The 20,068-nt window shown below is 31.8% G+C and overlaps 2 protein-coding genes and 2 pseudogenes across 2 annotated transcripts; all 4 read right to left on the bottom strand.

The window, feature by feature from the left end:
- Positions 1-4,386: 4,386 nt before the first annotated feature.
- LOC145042302 (auxin-responsive protein SAUR22 pseudogene) lies at positions 4,387-4,967 on the bottom strand (annotated as a pseudogene).
- Positions 4,968-6,607: 1,640 nt separating this feature from the next.
- Positions 6,608-7,268, bottom strand: LOC145042301 (auxin-responsive protein SAUR21-like). The gene has a single exon (XM_078990701.1). It carries the CDS (start codon positions 7,194-7,196, stop codon positions 6,777-6,779), a length of 420 nt encoding a protein of 139 aa, XP_078846827.1. The 5' UTR covers positions 7,197-7,268; the 3' UTR covers positions 6,608-6,776.
- A 7,886-nt stretch (positions 7,269-15,154) lies between these two features.
- LOC145042300 (auxin-responsive protein SAUR22 pseudogene) lies at positions 15,155-15,724 on the bottom strand (annotated as a pseudogene).
- Positions 15,725-17,253: 1,529 nt separating this feature from the next.
- Positions 17,254-17,832, bottom strand: LOC145042299 (auxin-responsive protein SAUR21-like). Its single transcript, XM_078990700.1, has one exon. It carries the CDS (start codon positions 17,828-17,830, stop codon positions 17,423-17,425), a length of 408 nt encoding a protein of 135 aa, XP_078846826.1. The 5' UTR covers positions 17,831-17,832; the 3' UTR covers positions 17,254-17,422.
- Positions 17,833-20,068: the final 2,236 nt, after the last annotated feature.

Here is a 20,068-nt window from a genome sequence, read left to right as displayed (position 1 = left end):
CTTAATAACATGTCAATTGCTATCTTTGAGTAATTAACGTATGATAATTTGAAACTTGTAAATAAGTGCTTCGGGTTCATGTGAACTTTAATGGTTTTGAAAATGATACATACAAATGTAAATGATCGGTGTGGTACCTTGTTTTTTCATTTTATAGTCATAAGCCATTTCATTTGATCTTAAATCCGGGTTAAGTGCATTCACCTAGTTTTCTCAGCATGAGCACACATACATGACTTTAGGAAGTGTTTTTTTTTTTTTTTTAAATTGAATTAAAGTGATTGAAACTGGACACAGATAAAGTTACTTAAGTGGTTAAAAGAGGTCAACATCGTACACATAGCATATGAACATTGTAACGCCTGGTTCATGGTACGCATTTAATCATAATTTATTCACTCTTATAGAGCTACTCGACGAGTTGGGAGCCAGAAATTTGTCGAGTTGAAACCAGAATGGCCGCGGGATTTTAAGTCGTCTACTCGATAATTTGAGAGACTCGACTCGAAGAGTAGGGTTGCCAAGATGAAACCAAATTCTGGATTTTGCACCCTATTTAAGCATCCTAATTCCCACTTGATGGCCTTATTTCCTGCCTCCAAGTGTCAAACCCTAAACCACGAAACTCTAGTGCCTTGTATGCTTCCTAACTTCGGTCCGATGTTGGGGCAAGCCCGAGGAATGTTTTGTATGCTTGATGTCTTCGTGATTCTAGCATATGTATGTTATATGTTCCATGCTTCTGTCCGATGCCAGGGAAAGCCCAAGGAATATTTAGATTACATGTTGTGTTTTATATGTTCCGGCTTCGGTCCGATATCAGGGCAAGCCCGATGAATGTTTATATGTTTATATTATGTGCTTATGTCATATGCTTGTTGATATGTTATGTGCATACCGGACTTCGGTCCAATGTCGAGTGGGGCTCGATGCCGAACTTCGGTCCGATGTCGGGCGACGCCCGATGTAGTGGGCAAGGCCAAATGTATGCTATTATATGATTATGTGTATGTTATATGATAGTCTCAGGTGACTCACTAAGCTTCGTGCTTACAGTTTTCAGTTGTGGTTTCAGCTACTTCCGCTAGCAAGGGGAAGAGCTCGGGATGACTGCATGGCACACACCACAACTTTTAGCCTGAGATGATTTACTCTGATGTTTTGTCACATGATTTTGATATATAGATAGTTTTCTATGATAATTTTGAGATACACGACTAATGATTTTGTATGATGAATGACGATTATGGTTTTTATTTATATGTTTAAATGAATTTTTTGGATTGTATTTTTGGGATGTTTTAAACATGTAGGTAATAACATGTCTTGAAATTTCACGGTTTGGGGTAGCACTCACGTGCACCCATGCACTGCTTGTGTTTGGGGGTGAGTATCCACATGCAACATGTTTTGGCTTAGGCTTGTGTCTAACACGGCCACAATGCTTGTGAAGTTAGACTATGATTAAATGATGCTATTTACCCATTTTGTAGCGCGCCCCACATGACCTTTCTCCTACACTTAGAAAAATTTAGCCGTTCTCCATCTTTCTTTCTTATTTTTCTTCTCATCTTTTAACAACCATAAATTCTTCATAAGATATTGGATTTTAATGAATCTTATATCCGTGGAATGTTACTAAAGTGTCTTGCAACTTCTCTTTAGACATCTTTGGATATGTAGAAATATTGAGTTATTAACTCATAAACATAGGTTAATATTGGTTTTCTATAAATTTTATGTGTTAACTTAACTTTTTTAAATGATCATAACTACTTCATTTTAATTCCAAATTTCTTGAATCATTTTTCTATGTTTCTGTTTACATAATGTTTATAACTTTCGTTTTATAGATTTTTCTGAATTATTCTAGCTCTGTAGCTATTGACCTCTAAAATTAGTACCTTTGAATTTTGGAAAAAAAAACCCATAACTTGTGAATGAATTGTCTTCTAACTTTGCAAGCTCATAATATGTTCAATGTTTTACCAATTAAGTTGATTCATTTTACATTGTTTAATCTTATATGTACTCTTTCCTTTTCAACTTTTTTTTGTTGCTGAACACCTTCCTTTGATTAGCCTCCCATAGCTCAAAATTTACTAATTTCATTATTTCATGTAAATTTTAATTTTTCATAATTCTTCTCATTTTACCCTTATTTCCATGAAACTCATTTCTAATAAATTATATGACTTATAATAACATATATAAAGGTAATAACAATCATACTTTCTTATTTTTGTCACTTTTGACCTAATTTCACTTTTTGTAGTATTACACATATATAAGACTAGAATTTTGATTCCATTTCATATCAACAATTTATGACAACACTAGTACATAACATATTTTTTTGGTGCGATAAGGTATTTTTTTTGGTACGGTTGTAGCTAAAACCATACTAGTAAAACAATTCCGCATCAATACACGAACCAACCACACCATTTAAATAGGTAATTGGTGCGGCTCCTATAATCGCAATAAAGGCATTAAAGGCGTATTTGTTGGTGCATTAATTCAATACTGCACCAAAATATCATGTAATAATCCCTCTAAAAGTTTTATTCAAAAATTTCATTTCGCGCTAGTTCCCTCCGGATACCCTTCCCTCTTCATTATAATATTTCATTCAAGTTTACGTAGACAAGCTCTAGTCACCACGACCTCTTGTTTACCAACATTCGAAGCACCATTACTACCACCCTCAAACACTATATTCTGCTTGGTTCATGTTGTAAGTTAGTTGTTTATTTTTATCTATGTACCGACTTAAGTCTTACACTTCGGTTAAATGTAAGAAGGGAAGCCTTTTAGCATCTTTTGAGTTATAACCCAACAATGTTGTTACTGATCCCGAAGTCGGAGAACCAAGTGAAATCCTTTATTATGTCGATCTTTTAATTACTAGTTTTTCTGTGGTTAAAAATCTTATAATATGAATCGATGTTCTGCAGGTTAAACTGATGGGTCGAGTGTAGGAACCTATTCAAAGCCAAAAGACTCACTGCTTATTCATGATGTCCTTTCTCATTTGGGTGGTAAAAGTAAAACACCAATAAAACATGAAAGATATTCGAGTAGCCACCTCTCCTACATTGATCCAAGGTCAAACATAAAGACGCCGTTCTAAATCTTTTGAGATCTTGAAGAGCATCATCTATGGAGGCTTAATGGAGGTGATTGCAAGTTCAATTGGTGTGGTTATAAAAGGTGTGGTTCCATACTCACACTAGTTAATAATGTTAAACGCTTAAACAAATGATTTCTATAATAATGTAGCTTACTTTTACAAAAAAAAAATAAAAATAAATAAATAAATAAATAAAGGTATTGCACCAACTAACTAGCTAACCAACAGGCTACTTATCTTCTATATCCGCTTTTGGCTCCTTAGCCCTTAGTCTAGGGAAATGAACATATACGAAGGGACGATTTAATTAAAGATTTTAAAGTTTGTTGAAACGCGAGTTTGCGTAGCTCTTTACGAACCTAACATATAAACTTGTTTATATAATATTTTTTGACATGCCAAAATTAACTATTTAAAATAAATAAATATATATATATATATATATAAAAAAAAAAAAAAAAACCTCGAATTGTGGCGTGTCAAAAAGAACCTTCGTATGTCGTCTTTGTCCTACTAGTTTTTAGCAAGCTTTTCACAATAATATTCGTTAAAAATGAGCAAAAATAACAAAGTTTATCAATATTGGTTAAATTCAAAGTTCCAAATAATCGAACATGCATCTCCATACGGTTTGATAATCCAAAATAATACCTCCAATGTATGGAACCATTACTTTCTAAATGAGAATCAACAATAATTAGTAAAGAAAGATTGATATTAAGAAAAAATCACCAATATTTTTGTAGAAAGCCAAAAGCAAGAAAGACCATGGGCTCAGTCAATAGATACAAAAATCATATATGATTTTTGCGGTCCAAAGATAATGGAGAAATACAAGTGTTTAAGGCCTGGTTTTGATGGAATCGAATTTTTACTAAAAAATGGTCTTAAATCCCTCTCACTCGCTGCCTATAGCGCGAATTGGAAGGTCGTGATGATGTCGCGCCGATGAGATTGTGTAAAGTGGATCACACGAGGAAGCCATATATCTAGATGAGTCTTTGTGTCGAGTTCAGCGAAATTGGGCGCTTGATTGAAGTCGTGTGGCTGTCTTATCGCAGAAGAAATGTGGCATTAACTATATAGAAAAAAGAGTCTCATTTGAAAATGGTTTCTCATTCAAAATTTTTAATTCGCTCTGCTCTGCAACACCTTTTTTGAACATTTGTGAGATAGACGTAGAAAGTCTGAAGTATGTGATTTTGAGCACTTTATAAGGGTACTTTAATAAAGGAAGGTGGCATATGCATATATAGATACAAAATTTGAATGATGTTCTTCGTTGCTATGTTAATGGTGAAACTAATGTTGGTTATCATACAATTTGGAGACTGCTTTACAAATACTTAGGTTTCATGGTAGTTTCTACTGTACAAAATTATGTTATATGTTAGCGAATAGAATGCAAAATTCTTGGTCATAATGAGCAGATCAGGCCAGAAGCAACATGAATGAAGACATCCTCACGACATGGAATTGTGAGGCCACCCATTGGATGATCATAACCAAATTCTTCCTCTGATTGACGTAGCAGATCTTGGAATGAAGGCTGCTCTAATAATGATAAAGGAACAACAAATCGTCTTCTTTCTTGATCGCCAACATAAACTGCAAAATGTCCTTTGGGGATGATGTCTACCGATGATGATAATGATGAGCGTCTTCCATTGGAGAAGGATCGACCGAGAACTTTTTTGGCCTGAATGATTCGAGGCATACGAATGGCCATTTTTATATGAAGGCTAGGGTCTCTTTCTTCTCAAAGGATTTCTTTTATGTGAAAGATGCTGTGATGTATTTTGGGAGGAGTTGTGCTTCATATCAGCCCAATTGTATCCATTTTATAGGTGTATGAAGATTTCAGTGAATATCGAATAATAGTTGGAATTTCAAAGAAGAGATGGTGACACATTCTACAAAAAAGAAAAATCACATGGTTTTGTCTTCCAACTTGTTATTGGTCCCAAAGAATTATATATGTACAATGAAGTATGCCACAAAATTTCAGTAATGCTGAGTGGCCAAGCTTGAGCTACACTATGGGCCCATGTACAAGTGAGTCTTATGGACAAACATCATTATTTCTCACATGGTCATGCTTGTCAAAAATATCAGAAGGTTAGGCATCTTTTTTTCAAGAGCAACAAGTCCACGATTTCAGGTCCTGAAATCAACAAAACATCCAAAAAGACATTAATGCTCATATCTAATCTGATATATGAATTAAACTCATAGTATGCACTTAAATATTTGTCTTTTCCCTCCTGAATATATCTTCTGAAGGTTGTTCTGTTATCAATGATCAATATAAAAGGATCCGCTATTTGACTTTAACTTATAACCGATTGGCTGTTTGCTTTTCTGTAACTCTGAAATCAACTACGTAAGTGACCCATTGTGTTTTTATATTATTCATTTATTGATTACAAGCTGCAGTAGCTTGTTATGTTGAAATATATATATATATATATATATATATATATATATATATATATATATATATATATATATATATATATATATATATATATATATATATATATATATATATATATATATATATATATATACCATGTGTTGTGGGGCCTTTCTAACTATTTTGGTAGGTTGTCAATGATTGTCATGTTGCTTGAGTAATTAAGATTTTTAACGGAATAAATCTCTTGGGAAGAAAGTAGGATATGATGATGTTTAGGATGTTCCAAGAGGAGTCTGTGTTGGAATTCTTTTGTGATTATAATATTTGAAACTCAATGCCTTGCCTTTTTCCATAGTTTTCATGGAATCAAGACTTGTAGCTCGATTTTATATTGAAACCTTCGTAATTAGTAATATGGTCATAATGGTAGTTGTATATAGGAGTTGTATGAGAGTTTAATAGATTAAATGTGAATATAATATAGTGGAGAGAGTGTGTCGAGTTCAGTGACATAATTGTAATGAAAATTTATGAATTTTTTAATAATTAAATTGAATGTGTAAATTTCTTTTCAAACATGGCAATCCATACAACTCTTCATGGGTTTAATCCATTGGAGATGGCCTAAGTACCATGGTATGAGTTCTTTTCTTTAAACTTCCGAGCTTCCTCAAGAAAGACATAAGCAGGCCCTTTACAAAGTTGTTTCCTTGAGTTCATTCACTAACATGTGTGATCCTACCATGAATTTTTATCGAACTATTCATCATTGATCATCGGCTGACTTCTCTTCACCAATCAGTCCCCATCATAACAGGTTACAGTAAAAGAACAATAACTGATAGCTCTTGGGTAGGTGGTGTTGAAGAAACAACTGATCCAGACCTTAAGGCTATAGTCACATTCAGTATATGGAGAAAGATGCGGCATACACACTTTTTTTAACAGATTGACGATACAAGCTAAAGAACAAAAGTAAGTAAGTTGTTCTGGTGGGTTTAATTAGAGGACATTGATAAAGAAAGCCCTAATGGCATAGACATGAACACCATAAGTTGAAGTATGCTCGTCATTAATGTATTAATGCAGAAACTAATTAAATTTGTTTATCATACAATTAATATGGAGACCACATTACTCCCTCTGATTTACAAGTAATTAATCCTCATGGTGATTTTGACTGTACAAAACTGTTAGCAAACACGATGCATGCCTAGCTCTTCATCATAACGAGCAAAGGCGGCAGGCAACATCAATGAACACTTCCTCACGACACGGAATTGTGAGGCCACCCATTGGATGATCATATCCAAATTCTTCCTCTGCTTCATGTAGCAAGTCTTGGAACGAATGCTGGTTTAATAATGATAAAGGAACAACAAATCGTCTTTTCTCTTGATCACCAACATAAACTGCAAAATATCCTTTTGGGATGATGTGACGGCTTCCATTGGACAATGATCGACCAAGAACTTTCTTTGCTTGAATGATCCCAGGCATACGAATAGCCATGTATACATGAAGGGTCCGGTCACTTAATTTGTTTTGGTGAAAAAATGCAATATGAAAGGATTTTGTTTTGTGACAGGTTCTGTGGTGGATTTTTGGAGGAGTTTTGCTTGATATCGGCATAGTTGGATGCATTATATATAGGTGTAAGAAGATTTCAATAAGAGTGGGTAATTGTAGGAATTTTAGGAAGAGATTAATTGTGACACATTCTTGCAAAATGCAAGATCACATGGTTTTGTCTTCCAAGTTGTTATTGGACCCAAAGGCTTAGACGTTGAATGAAGTATGCCACATATTTTCTGCAGCAATGTAAGGGGAAAAGAGTGAGCAAAAGGACATGCACCATTATTATTCACATGGCTATGTTTCATATAAAATTGTAACATTTTGCATCTTTATAATTTTTTTTTTTATGTACAACCATTCCAGCATTTTAGCTGGTGACGTGGTGAACACTATCAAAAATGAAAAGGGATCAAATCTAATTAGGCATATGAATCAACCAGCTACTAATTTGCTTTTGAAGAAAATGTTCCACACTAACTAAATCGGAATCGAGTGTCATGGGATGTTCTTATGGGGGATTGGTCGAAAATGTTGTTTTTTTTTATCTAACCCGAAAAAGGGAGAGCTGTTTGAATGTGGTTTTGTTTTGTTTTTGTTTTTTTTTTTTTTAATTTTATTTTATTTTATTTTATTTTATTCTTTTTTTTTATAGATTTTAAACAGAAAAAAAAAAATTTAATCTTAATTTCATAGCTTGGGTTAAAAATCTAGTTATCTCTCAAAACTCCATGTAAATCTTATAGCTTGCATATTTGTTAGCCCATTTCGGTATGTATATCTATGTATTTATACATACCCGACCCATTAATGTTGACATTCACCCTATGTATGTTGTACAAGTATATATTCGTTTTCTTTAATGAGAATTGGGATTGATGTGGAAACACGTTTTAATATAATATCAAATAGGCAACAAATTTTTTGTGATTATCTCACTTCAACCTCCAATCCATATCTTCTCTCTTTTCTTCCTGTTAGTCTTCATTCTCGGTACAACCTGTTGGGTTTAATTGTGACGTGACTCAGAATTTGTGACCTAGTCTCATGCCTTTTCATTAGGAGTAATTCATGGATTATTGTTTAGTATTTTAATTCTGACTAGTAGCTTACCTGCGCGATACGGCTGTCGGCAAATAGTTTCATTCCAACGATTAATTAGATGTTCCTAGCCGTCTAATTGATTGTCTTTGATCTATTTTGGGTGTCTCGGTCGTTGATTGGTCTACAGACTCTTTATGTTTTCTTTTTTTGTTCGAATTCAGGTTGTTTTGGTTGAGTTTTAGATTTTTTTCGTTCGGTTCCACTTTTATGGATTTTGATGTTCATGTTTTCAGTTGAGCTAAACCTGCTCAATTATATTAGTCATCTTTCATCAAGTTAGACTATATTTTATGATGAATAATTTCAAATTGATAAATAATTTTACGACGGGGATTGGTTTCACTATGAGGAATAGTTCTCAACAAAATTTAGTTTCCTTTTTGAATGACATTGATAGTTATCTTTAGGTTTTAGGATTTAAGGGGTGGGGTAGTGCAACAAATATAATTACACTTATTTGATTTTTATAAGGGGTAGATCGCCTAAATATTTTATGGTGTTTTCAGGATTTGTAGAAACTTAGATGGTAAGGTGAAAATTTGTAACCATGGTTGGAACATTTTAAGAATAAATCAGGAGTGGATCATATTAACGACTAAAAGCAATGAGGGGTCTACACAACAATGATTACATGACTTTGTTTTTTCTTTCGATCAAAAGGAATTCCATCAATTAGACTTACTTATAAAACTAATTATTATAATAAAATAGATAATTTTAATAAAATAACAAAAAAATATAGTTTTTTATTACGATATATAGGTAATTTACATCTATTATTTTGAGCTACAAATAAAATTATATAGTGTTTTTAGTTAAATATAAAACTACGTTTATTTTTGAATTAAAAATAAAAATAAGTTGTTTTTTATTTTAATATATAAATATGCGGTTTTGGATTAAAAATATATTTATATTTTGGTCAAAAAATATAAATGTAGTGTTGTCATAAGATACTAATAAAAGGGCGTTTGATATTTTGAGTTAAAAAAAATTGTTTTTAATGAAATAAAATGCGTTAAGCGTTATTTCCAATTCAAAATAATTCTGGAAAAATGTGAAGTTTTATTGCAGTCATAGTCATAATTATCTAGAAGTTCAGAGACTATAGCCTACATTTTTTCAAACATTAAACTTACATATTTATTTATATTAATGTCATTTTCAATCCATATCCTTATAAAAATATAATATTAGTTTTATTATAAAATATATATTTATTTCGTAAAAAATCCAAAATACTATGTAAATGTTTATGTTGTATGATAAGTCTCGAATGTCTATTAGTTTAATTATAATAGTATAAGTTCGCATAGTTAGCGAATGGATTTTTTACAAAAACTTTATGTTGTATGAATAACTCTCTAGTGTATATGTTAAAACTTCACGTTAATTCAAAAATAGATATCTATATTAACCACTATGATATGATTTACTAAACATTTTTTTATTATTTACTTTGTGATCATTATATTAAAAATATAAATAAACGTCTAGACATACTAATAACAAATTTAAGTTTATTTAAGCTAGGTATTAATTTTAGTTTAAAGCATATTATAAAAACATATATATACATTATATATATATATATATATATATATATATATATATATATATATATATATATATATATATTAATTGCGAAAAATAATATACATCAAATGTGTTTTAATATTAAACAACTTTTAAAAGAAGTATAAAAAATTATTATGTGTAAAAAAATGAACAAATTAATGATTATTAATATTCGTTTAATATAATAATAATCGTTGTAATATAATATAAGTATCATCAATATTTTAACAATATAACAATAAATGTCTAAAAAGATATTAAAATGAAACAATTCAAAAATAAAAATAGTATGATGAAAAATAAACAAAATATATTGATTATATATTTATAAAACTAAAAAATATTTTTTTTAAAAAAAAAAATTAGTCTGTGAGTTTCAAGTTTCAATAAGAAGTTTTTGGTAAAAAAAACACGTCCAAAATGAATATTTTTAAATCAGTTTTATGTTTTGCATTGCAGCGTTTCATTATGTATTTTCCTTTATTTAAAATTATTTAATATTTATAATCATTAATATGTCCAACGAATACAGCCCTTTGTAATCTTTATTGTTAAATGTTAATTGTTAATAAGTAATATACACAATACACAATGTAACAAATTCTATTTACAACATCAAAAATTACAGTAAGCTTTTTGTTCAGAAATATAACACAACATAAACATTTTTTTATCTCGTTAAAGTCAAAGGATAAAATAATATACACACTATAATCCTCTTTTTAACTTTATATTAGTATCGGAGTTCAATAAACATAAAAACCTTTAGATCACATATGATCATAAGCATTTAATTACTAATCATACACTAATCACTTCATCATTAGTATTCAAATTTCAAAAATTCAAAATTAATCATGATGAACTTTATGGAGTATATAATCACAATTTGCATCATGATCATATAGCAATAGCACTTGATTAAAACATGTTAGTATGCCTTAATAACATGTCAATTGCTATCTTTGAGTAATTAACGTATGATAATTTGAAACTTGTAAATAAGTGCTTCGGGTTCATGTGAACTTTAATGGTTTTGAAAATGATACATACAAATGAAAATGATCGGTGTGGTACCTTGTTTTTTCATTTTATAGTCATAAGCCATTTCATTTGATCTTAAATCCGGGTTAAGAGCATTCACCTAGTTTTCTCAGCATGAGCACACATACATGACTTTAGGAAGTGTTTTTTTTTTTTTTTTTTAAATTGAATTAAAGTGATTGAAACTGGACACAGATAAAGTTACTTAAGTGGTTAAAAGAGGTCAACATCGTACACATAGCATATGAACATTGTAACGCCTGGTTCATGGTACGCATTTAATCATAATTTATTCACTCTTATAGAGCTACTCGACGAGTTGGGAGCCAGAAATTTGTCGAGTTGAAACCAGAATGGCCGCGGGATTTTAAGTCGTCTACTCGATAATTTGAGAGACTCGACTCGAAGAGTAGGGTTGCCAAGATGAAACCAAATTCTGGATTTTGCACCCTATTTAAGCATCCTAATTCCCACTTGATGGCCTTATTTCCTGCCTCCAAGTGTCAAACCCTAAACCACGAAACTCTAGTGCCTTGTATGCTTCCTAACTTCGGTCCGATGTTGGGGCAAGCCCGAGGAATGTTTTGTATGCTTGATGTCTTCGTGATTCTAGCATATGTATGTTATATGTTCCATGCTTCTGTCCGATGCCAGGGAAAGCCCAAGGAATATTTAGATTACATGTTGTGTTTTATATGTTCCGGCTTCGGTCCGATATCAGGGCAAGCCCGATGAATGTTTATATGTTTATATTATGTGCTTATGTCATATGCTTGTTGATATGTTATGTGCATACCGGACTTCGGTCCAATGTCGAGTGGGGCTCGATGCCGAACTTCGGTCCGATGTCGGGCGACGCCCGATGTAGTGGGCAAGGCCAAATGTATGCTATTATATGATTATGTGTATGTTATATGATAGTCTCAGGTGACTCACTAAGCTTCGTGCTTACAGTTTTCAGTTGTGGTTTCAGCTACTTCCGCTAGCAAGGGGAAGAGCTCGGGATGACTGCATGGCACACACCACAACTTTTAGCCTGAGATGATTTACTCTGATGTTTTGTCACATGATTTTGATATATAGATAGTTTTCTATGATAATTTTGAGATACACGACTAATGATTTTGTATGATGAATGACGATTATGGTTTTTATTTATATGTTTAAATGAATTTTTTGGATTGTATTTTTGGGATGTTTTAAACATGTAGGTAATAACATGTCTTGAAATTTCACGGTTTGGGGTAGCACTCACGTGCACCCATGCACTGCTTGTGTTTGGGGGTGAGTATCCACATGCAACATGTTTTGGCTTAGGCTTGTGTCTAACACGGCCACAATGCTTGTGAAGTTAGACTATGATTAAATGATGCTATTTACCCATTTTGTAGCGCGCCCCACATGACCTTTCTCCTACACTTAGAAAAATTTAGCCGTTCTCCATCTTTCTTTCTTATTTTTCTTCTCATCTTTTAACAACCATAAATTCTTCATAAGATATTGGATTTTAATGAATCTTATATCCGTGGAATGTTACTAAAGTGTCTTGCAACTTCTCTTTAGACATCTTTGGATATGTAGAAATATTGAGTTATTAACTCATAAACATAGGTTAATATTGGTTTTCTATAAATTTTATGTGTTAACTTAACTTTTTTAAATGATCATAACTACTTCATTTTAATTCCAAATTTCTTGAATCATTTTTCTATGTTTCTGTTTACATAATGTTTATAACTTTCGTTTTATAGATTTTTCTGAATTATTCTAGCTCTGTAGCTATTGACCTCTAAAATTAGTACCTTTGAATTTTGGAAAAAAAAACCCATAACTTATGAATGAATTGTCTTCTAACTTTGCAAGCTCATAATATGTTCAATGTTTTACCAATTAAGTTGATTCATTTTACATTGTTTAATCTTATATGTACTCTTTCCTTTTCAACTTTTTTTTGTTGCTGAACACCTTCCTTTGATTAGCCTCCCATAGCTCAAAATTTACTAATTTCATTATTTCATGTAAATTTTAATTTTTCATAATTCTTCTCATTTTACCCTTATTTCCATGAAACTCATTTCTAATAAATTATATGACTTATAATAACATATATAAAGGTAATAACAATCATACTTTCTTATTTTTGTCACTTTTGACCTAATTTCACTTTTTGTAGTATTACACATATATAAGACTAGAATTTTGATTCCATTTCATATCAACAATTTATGACAACACTAGTACATAACATATTTTTTTGGTGCGATAAGGTATTTTTTTTGGTACGGTTGTAGCTAAAACCATACTAGTAAAACAATTCCGCATCAATACACGAACCAACCACACCATTTAAATAGGTAATTGGTGCGGCTCCTATAATCGCAATAAAGGCATTAAAAGCGTATTTGTTGGTGCATTAATTCAATACTGCACCAAAATATCATGTAATAATCCCTCTAAAAGTTTTATTCAAAAATTTCATTTCGCGCTAGTTCCCTCCAGATACCCTTCCCTCTTCATTATAATATTTCATTCAAGTTTACGTAGACAAGCTCTAGTCACCACGACCTCTTGTTTACCAACATTCGAAGCACCATTACTACCACCCTCAAACACTATATTCTGCTTGGTTCATGTTGTAAGTTAGTTGTTTATTTTTATCTATGTACCGACTTAAGTCTTACACTTCGGTTAAATGTAAGAAGGGAAGCCTTTTAGCATCTTTTGAGTTATAACCCAACAATGTTGTTACTGATCCCGAAGTCGGAGAACCAAGTGAAATCCTTTATTATGTCGATCTTTTAATTACTAGTTTTTCTGTGGTTAAAAATCTTATAATATGAATCGATGTTCTGCAGGTTAAACTGATGGGTCGAGTGTAGGAACCTATTCAAAGCCAAAAGACTCACTGCTTATTCATGATGTCCTTTCTCATTTGGGTGGTAAAAGTAAAACACCAATAAAACATGAAAGATATTCGAGTAGCCACCTCTCCTACATTGATCCAAGGTCAAACATAAAGACGCCGTTCTAAATCTTTTGAGATCTTGAAGAGCATCATCTATGGAGGCTTAATGGAGGTGATTGCAAGTTCAATTGGTGTGGTTATAAAAGGTGTGGTTCCATACTCACACTAGTTAATAATGTTAAACGCTTAAACAAATGATTTCTATAATAATGTAGCTTACTTTTACAAAAAAAAAAAATAAATAAATAAATAAATAAAGGTATTGCACCAACTAACTAGCTAACCAACAGGCTACTTATCTTCTATATCCGCTTTTGGCTCCTTAGCCCTTAGTCTAGGGAAATGAACATATACGAAGGGACGATTTAATTAAAGATTTTAAAGTTTGTTGAAACGCGAGTTTGAGTAGCTCTTTACGAACCTAACATATAAACTTGTTTATATAATATTTTTTGACATGCCAAAATTAACTATTTAAAATAAATAAATATATATATATATATATATATATATATATATATATATATATATATATAAAAAAAAAACCTCGAATTGTGGCGTGTCAAAAAGAACCTTCGTATGTCGTCTTTGTCCTACTAGTTTTTAGCAAGCTTTTCACAATAATATTCGTTAAAAATGAGCAAAAATAACAAAGTTTATCAATATTGGTTAAATTCAAAGTTCCAAATAATCGAACATGCATCTCCATACGGTTTGATAATCCAAAATAATACCTCCAATGTATGGAACCATTACTTTCTAAATGAGAATCAACAATAATTAGTAAAGAAAGATTGATATTAAGAAAAAATCACCAATATTTTTGTAGAAAGCCAAAAGCAAGAAAGACCATGGGCTCAGTCAATAGATACAAAAATCATATATGATTTTTGCGGTCCAAAGATAATGGAGAAATACAAGTGTTTAAGGCCTGGTTTTGATGGAATCGAATTTTTACTAAAAAATGGTCTTAAATCCCTCTCACTCGCTGCCTATAGCGCGAATTGGAAGGTCGTGATGATGTCGCGCCGATGAGATTGTGTAAAGTGGATCACACGAGGAAGCCATATATCTAGATGAGTCTTTGTGTCGAGTTCAGCGAAATTGGGCGCTTGATTGAAGTCGTGTGGCTGTCTTATCGCAGAAGAAATGTGGCATTAACTATATAGAAAAAAGAGTCTCATTTGAAAATGGTTTCTCATTCAAAATTTTTAATTCGCTCTGCTCTGCAACACCTTTTTTGAACATTTGTGAGATAGACGTAGAAAGTCTGAAGTATGTGATTTTGAGCACTTTATAAGGGTACTTTAATAAAGGAAGGTGGCATATGCATATATAGATACAAAATTTGAATGATGTTCTTCATTGCTATGTTAATGGTGAAACTAATGTTGGTTATCATACAATTTGGAGACTGCTTTACAAATACTTAGGTTTCATGGTAGTTTCTACTGTACAAAATTATGTTATATGTTAGCGAATAGAATGCAAAATTCTTGGTCATAATGAGCAGATCAGGCCAGAAGCAACATGAATGAAGACATCCTCACGACATGGAATTGTGAGGCCACCCATTGGATGATCATAACCAAATTCTTCCTCTGATTGACGTAGCAGATCTTGGAATGAAGGCTGCTCTAATAATGATAAAGGAACAACAAATCGTCTTCTTTCTTGATCGCCAACATAAACTGCAAAATGTCCTTTGGGGATGATGTCTACCGATGATGATAATGATGAGCGTCTTCCATTGGAGAAGGATCGACCGAGAACTTTTTTGGCCTGAATGATTCGAGGCATACGAATGGACATTTTTATATGAAGGCTAGGGTCTCTTTCTTCTCAAAGGATTTCTTTTATGTGAAAGATGCTGTGATGTATTTTGGGAGGAGTTGTGCTTCATATCAGCCCAATTGTATCCATTTTATAGGTGTATGAAGATTTCAGTGAATATCGAATAATAGTTGGAATTTCAAAGAAGAGATGGTGACACATTCTACAAAAAAGAAAAATCACATGGTTTTGTCTTCCAACTTGTTATTGGTCCCAAAGAATTATATATGTACAATGAAGTATGCCACAAAATTTCAGTAATGCTGAGTGGCCAAGCTTGAGCTACACTATTTCAAGAGCAACAAGTCCACGATTTCAGGTCCTGAAATCAACAAAACATCCAAAAAGACATTAATGCTCATATCTAATCTGATATATGAATTAAACTCATAGTATGCACTTAAATATTTGTCTTTTCCCTCCTGAATATATCTTCTGAAGGTTGTTCTGTTATCAATGATCAATATAAAAGGATCCGCTATTTGACTTTAACTTATAACCGATTGGCTGTTTGCTTTTCTGTAACTCTGAAATCAACTACGTAAGTGACCCATTGTGTTTTTATATTATTCATTTATTGATTACAAGCTGCAGTAGCTTGTTATGTTGAAATATATATATATATATATATATATATATATATATATATATATATATATATATATATATATATATATATATATATATATATATATATACCATGTGTTGTGGGGCCTTTCTAACTATTTTGGTAGGTTGTCAATGATTGTCATGTTGCTTGAGTAATTAAGATTTTTAACGGAATAAATCTCTTGGGAAGAAAGTAGGATATGATGATGTTTAGGATGTTCCAAGAGGAGTCTGTGTTGGAATTCTTTTGTGATTATAATATTTGAAACTCAATGCCTTGCCTTTTTCCATAGTTTTCATGGAATCAAGACTTGTAGCTCGATTTTATATTGAAACCTTCGTAATTAGTAATATGGTCATAATGGTAGTTGTATATAGGAGTTGTATGAGAGTTTAATAGATTAAATGTGAATATAATATAGTGGAGAGAGTGTGTCGAGTTCAGTGACATAATTGTAATGAAAATTTATGAATTTTTTAATAATTAAATTGAATGTGTAAATTTCTTTTCAAACATGGCAATCCATACAACTCTTCATGGGTTTAATCCATTGGAGATGGCCTAAGTACCATGGTATGAGTTCTTTTCTTTAAACTTCCGAGCTTCCTCAAGAAAGACATAAGCAGGCCCTTTACAAAGTTGTTTCCTTGAGTTCATTCACTAACATGTGTGATCCTACCATGAATTTTTATCGAACTATTCATCATTGATCATCGGCTGACTTCTCTTCACCAATCAGTCCCCATCATAACAGGTTACAGTAAAAGAACAATAACTGATAGCTCTTGGGTAGGTGGTGTTGAAGAAACAACTGATCCAGACCTTAAGGCTATAGTCACATTCAGTATATGGAGAAAGATGCGGCATACACACTTTTTTTAACAGATTGACGATACAAGCTAAAGAACAAAAGTAAGTAAGTTGTTCTGGTGGGTTTAATTAGAGGACATTGATAAAGAAAGCCCTAATGGCATAGACATGAACACCATAAGTTGAAGTATGCTCGTCATTAATGTATTAATGCAGAAACTAATTAAATTTGTTTATCATACAATTAATATGGAGACCACATTACTCCCTCTGATTTACAAGTAATTAATCCTCATGGTGATTTTGACTGTACAAAACTGTTAGCAAACACGATGCATGCCTAGCTCTTCATCATAACGAGCAAAGGCGGCAGGCAACATCAATGAACACTTCCTCACGACACGGAATTGTGAGGCCACCCATTGGATGATCATATCCAAATTCTTCCTCTGCTTCATGTAGCAAGTCTTGGAACGAATGCTGGTTTAATAATGATAAAGGAACAACAAATCGTCTTTTCTCTTGATCACCAACATAAACTGCAAAATATCCTTTTGGGATGATGTGACGGCTTCCATTGGACAATGATCGACCAAGAACTTTCTTTGCTTGAATGATCCCAGGCATACGAATAGCCATGTATACATGAAGGGTCCGGTCACTTAATTTGTTTTGGTGAAAAAATGCAATATGAAAGGATTTTGTTTTGTGACAGGTTCTGTGGTGGATTTTTGGAAGAGTTTTGCTTGATATCGGCATAGTTGGATGCATTATATATAGGTGTAAGAAGATTTCAATAAGAGTGGGTAATTGTAGGAATTTTAGGAAGAGATTAATTGTGACACATTCTTGCAAAATGCAAGATCACATGGTTTTGTCTTCCAAGTTGTTATTGGACCCAAAGGCTTAGACGTTGAATGAAGTATGCCACATATTTTCTGCAGCAATGTAAGGGGAAAAGAGTGAGCAAAAGGACATGCACCATTATTATTCACATGGCTATGTTTCATATAAAATTGTAACATTTTGCATCTTTATAATTTTTTTTTTTTTTTTTTTTATGTACAACCATACAAGCATTTTAGCTGGTGACGTGGTGAACACTATAAAAAATGAAAAGGGATCAAATCTAATTAGGCATATGAATCAACCAGCTACTAATTTGCTTTTGTAGAAAATGTTCCACACTAACTAAATGGGAATCGAGAGTGTCATGGGATGTTCTTATGGGGGATTGGTCGAAAATGTTGTTTTTTTTTATCTAACCCGAAAAAGGGAGAGCTGTTTGAATGTGGTTTTGTTTTGTTTTTGTTTTTTTTTTTTAATTTTATTTTATTTAATTTTTTTTTTTTTATTTTTTTTTTTATAGATTTTAAACAGAAAAAAAAAATTTAATCTTAATTTCATAGCTTGGGTTAAAAATCTAGTTATCTCTCAAAACTCCATGTAAATCTTATAGCTTGCATATTTGTTAGCCCATTTCGGTATGTATATCTATGTATTTATACATACCCGACCCATTAATGTTGACATTCAGCCTATGTATGTTGTACAAGTATATATTCGTTTTCTTTAATGAGAATTGGGATTGATGTGGAAACACGTTTTAATATAATATCAAATAGGCAACAAATTTTTTGTGATTATCTCACTTCAACCTCCAATCCATATCTTCTCTCTTTTCTTCCTGTTAGTCTTCATTCTCGGTACAACCTGTTGGGTTTAATTGTTACGTGACTCAGAATTTGTGACCTAGTCTCATGCCTTTTCATTAGGAGTAATTCATGGATTATTGTTAATTCTGACTAGTAGCTTACCTGCGCGATACGGCTGTCGGCAAATAGTTTCATTCCAACGATTAATTAGATGTTCCTAGCCGTCTAATTGATTGTCTTTGATCTATTTTGGGTGTCTCGGTCGTTGATTGGTCTACAGACTCTTTATGTTTTCTTTTTTTGTTCGAATTCAGGTTGTTTTGGTTGAGTTTTAGACTTTTTTCGTTCGGTTCCACTTTTATGGATTTTGATGTTCATGTTTTCAGTTGAGCTAAACCTGCTCAATTATATTAGTCATCTTTCATCAAGTTAGACTATATTTTATGATGAATAATTTCAAATTGATAAATAATTTTACGACGGGGATTGGTTTCACTATAAGGAATAGTTCTCAACAAAATTTAGTTTCCTTTTTGAATGACATTGATAGTTATCTTTAGGTTTTAGGATTTAAGGGGTGGGGTAGTGCAACAAATATAATTACACTTATTTGATTTTTATAAGGGGTAGATCGCCTAAATATTTTATGGTGTTTTCAGGATTTGTAGAAACTTAGATGGTAAGGTGAAAATTTGTAACCATGGTTGGAACATTTTAAGAATAAATCAGGAGTGGATCATATTAACGACTAAAAGCAATGAGGGGTCTACACAACAATGATTACATGACTTTGTTTTTTCTTTCGATCAAAAGGAATTCCATCAACTAGACTTACTTATAAAACTAATTATTATAATAAAATAGATAATTTTAATAAAATAACAAAAAAATATAGTTTTTTATTACGATATATAGGTAATTTACATCTATTATTTTGAGCTAAAAATAAAATTATATAGTGTTTTTAGTTAAATATAAAACTACGTTTATTTTTGAATTAAAAATAAAAATAACTTGTTTTTTATTTTAATATATAAATATGCCGTTTTGGATTAAAAATATATTTATATTTTGGTCAAAAAATATAAATGTAGTGTTGTCATAAGATACTAATAAAAGGGCGTTTGATATTTTGAGTTAAAAAAAATTGTTTTTAATGAAATAAAATGCGTTAAGCGTTATTTCCAATTCAAAATAATTCTGGAAAAATGTGAAGTTTTATTGCAGTCATAATTATCTAGAAGTTCAGAGACTATAGCCTACATTTTTTCAAACATTAAACTTACATATTTATTTATATTAATGTCATTTTCAATCCATATCCTTATAAAAATATAATATT

This window comes from Lactuca saligna, chromosome 4 (assembly GCF_052625555.1).
Source record: "Lactuca saligna cultivar CGN05327 chromosome 4, ASM5262555v1, whole genome shotgun sequence".
Taxonomy (NCBI): Eukaryota; Viridiplantae; Streptophyta; class Magnoliopsida; order Asterales; family Asteraceae; genus Lactuca; species Lactuca saligna.
The sequence above is the reverse complement of the archived record's forward strand: the minus strand, read 5'-3'. Positions and strand labels throughout refer to the sequence as shown.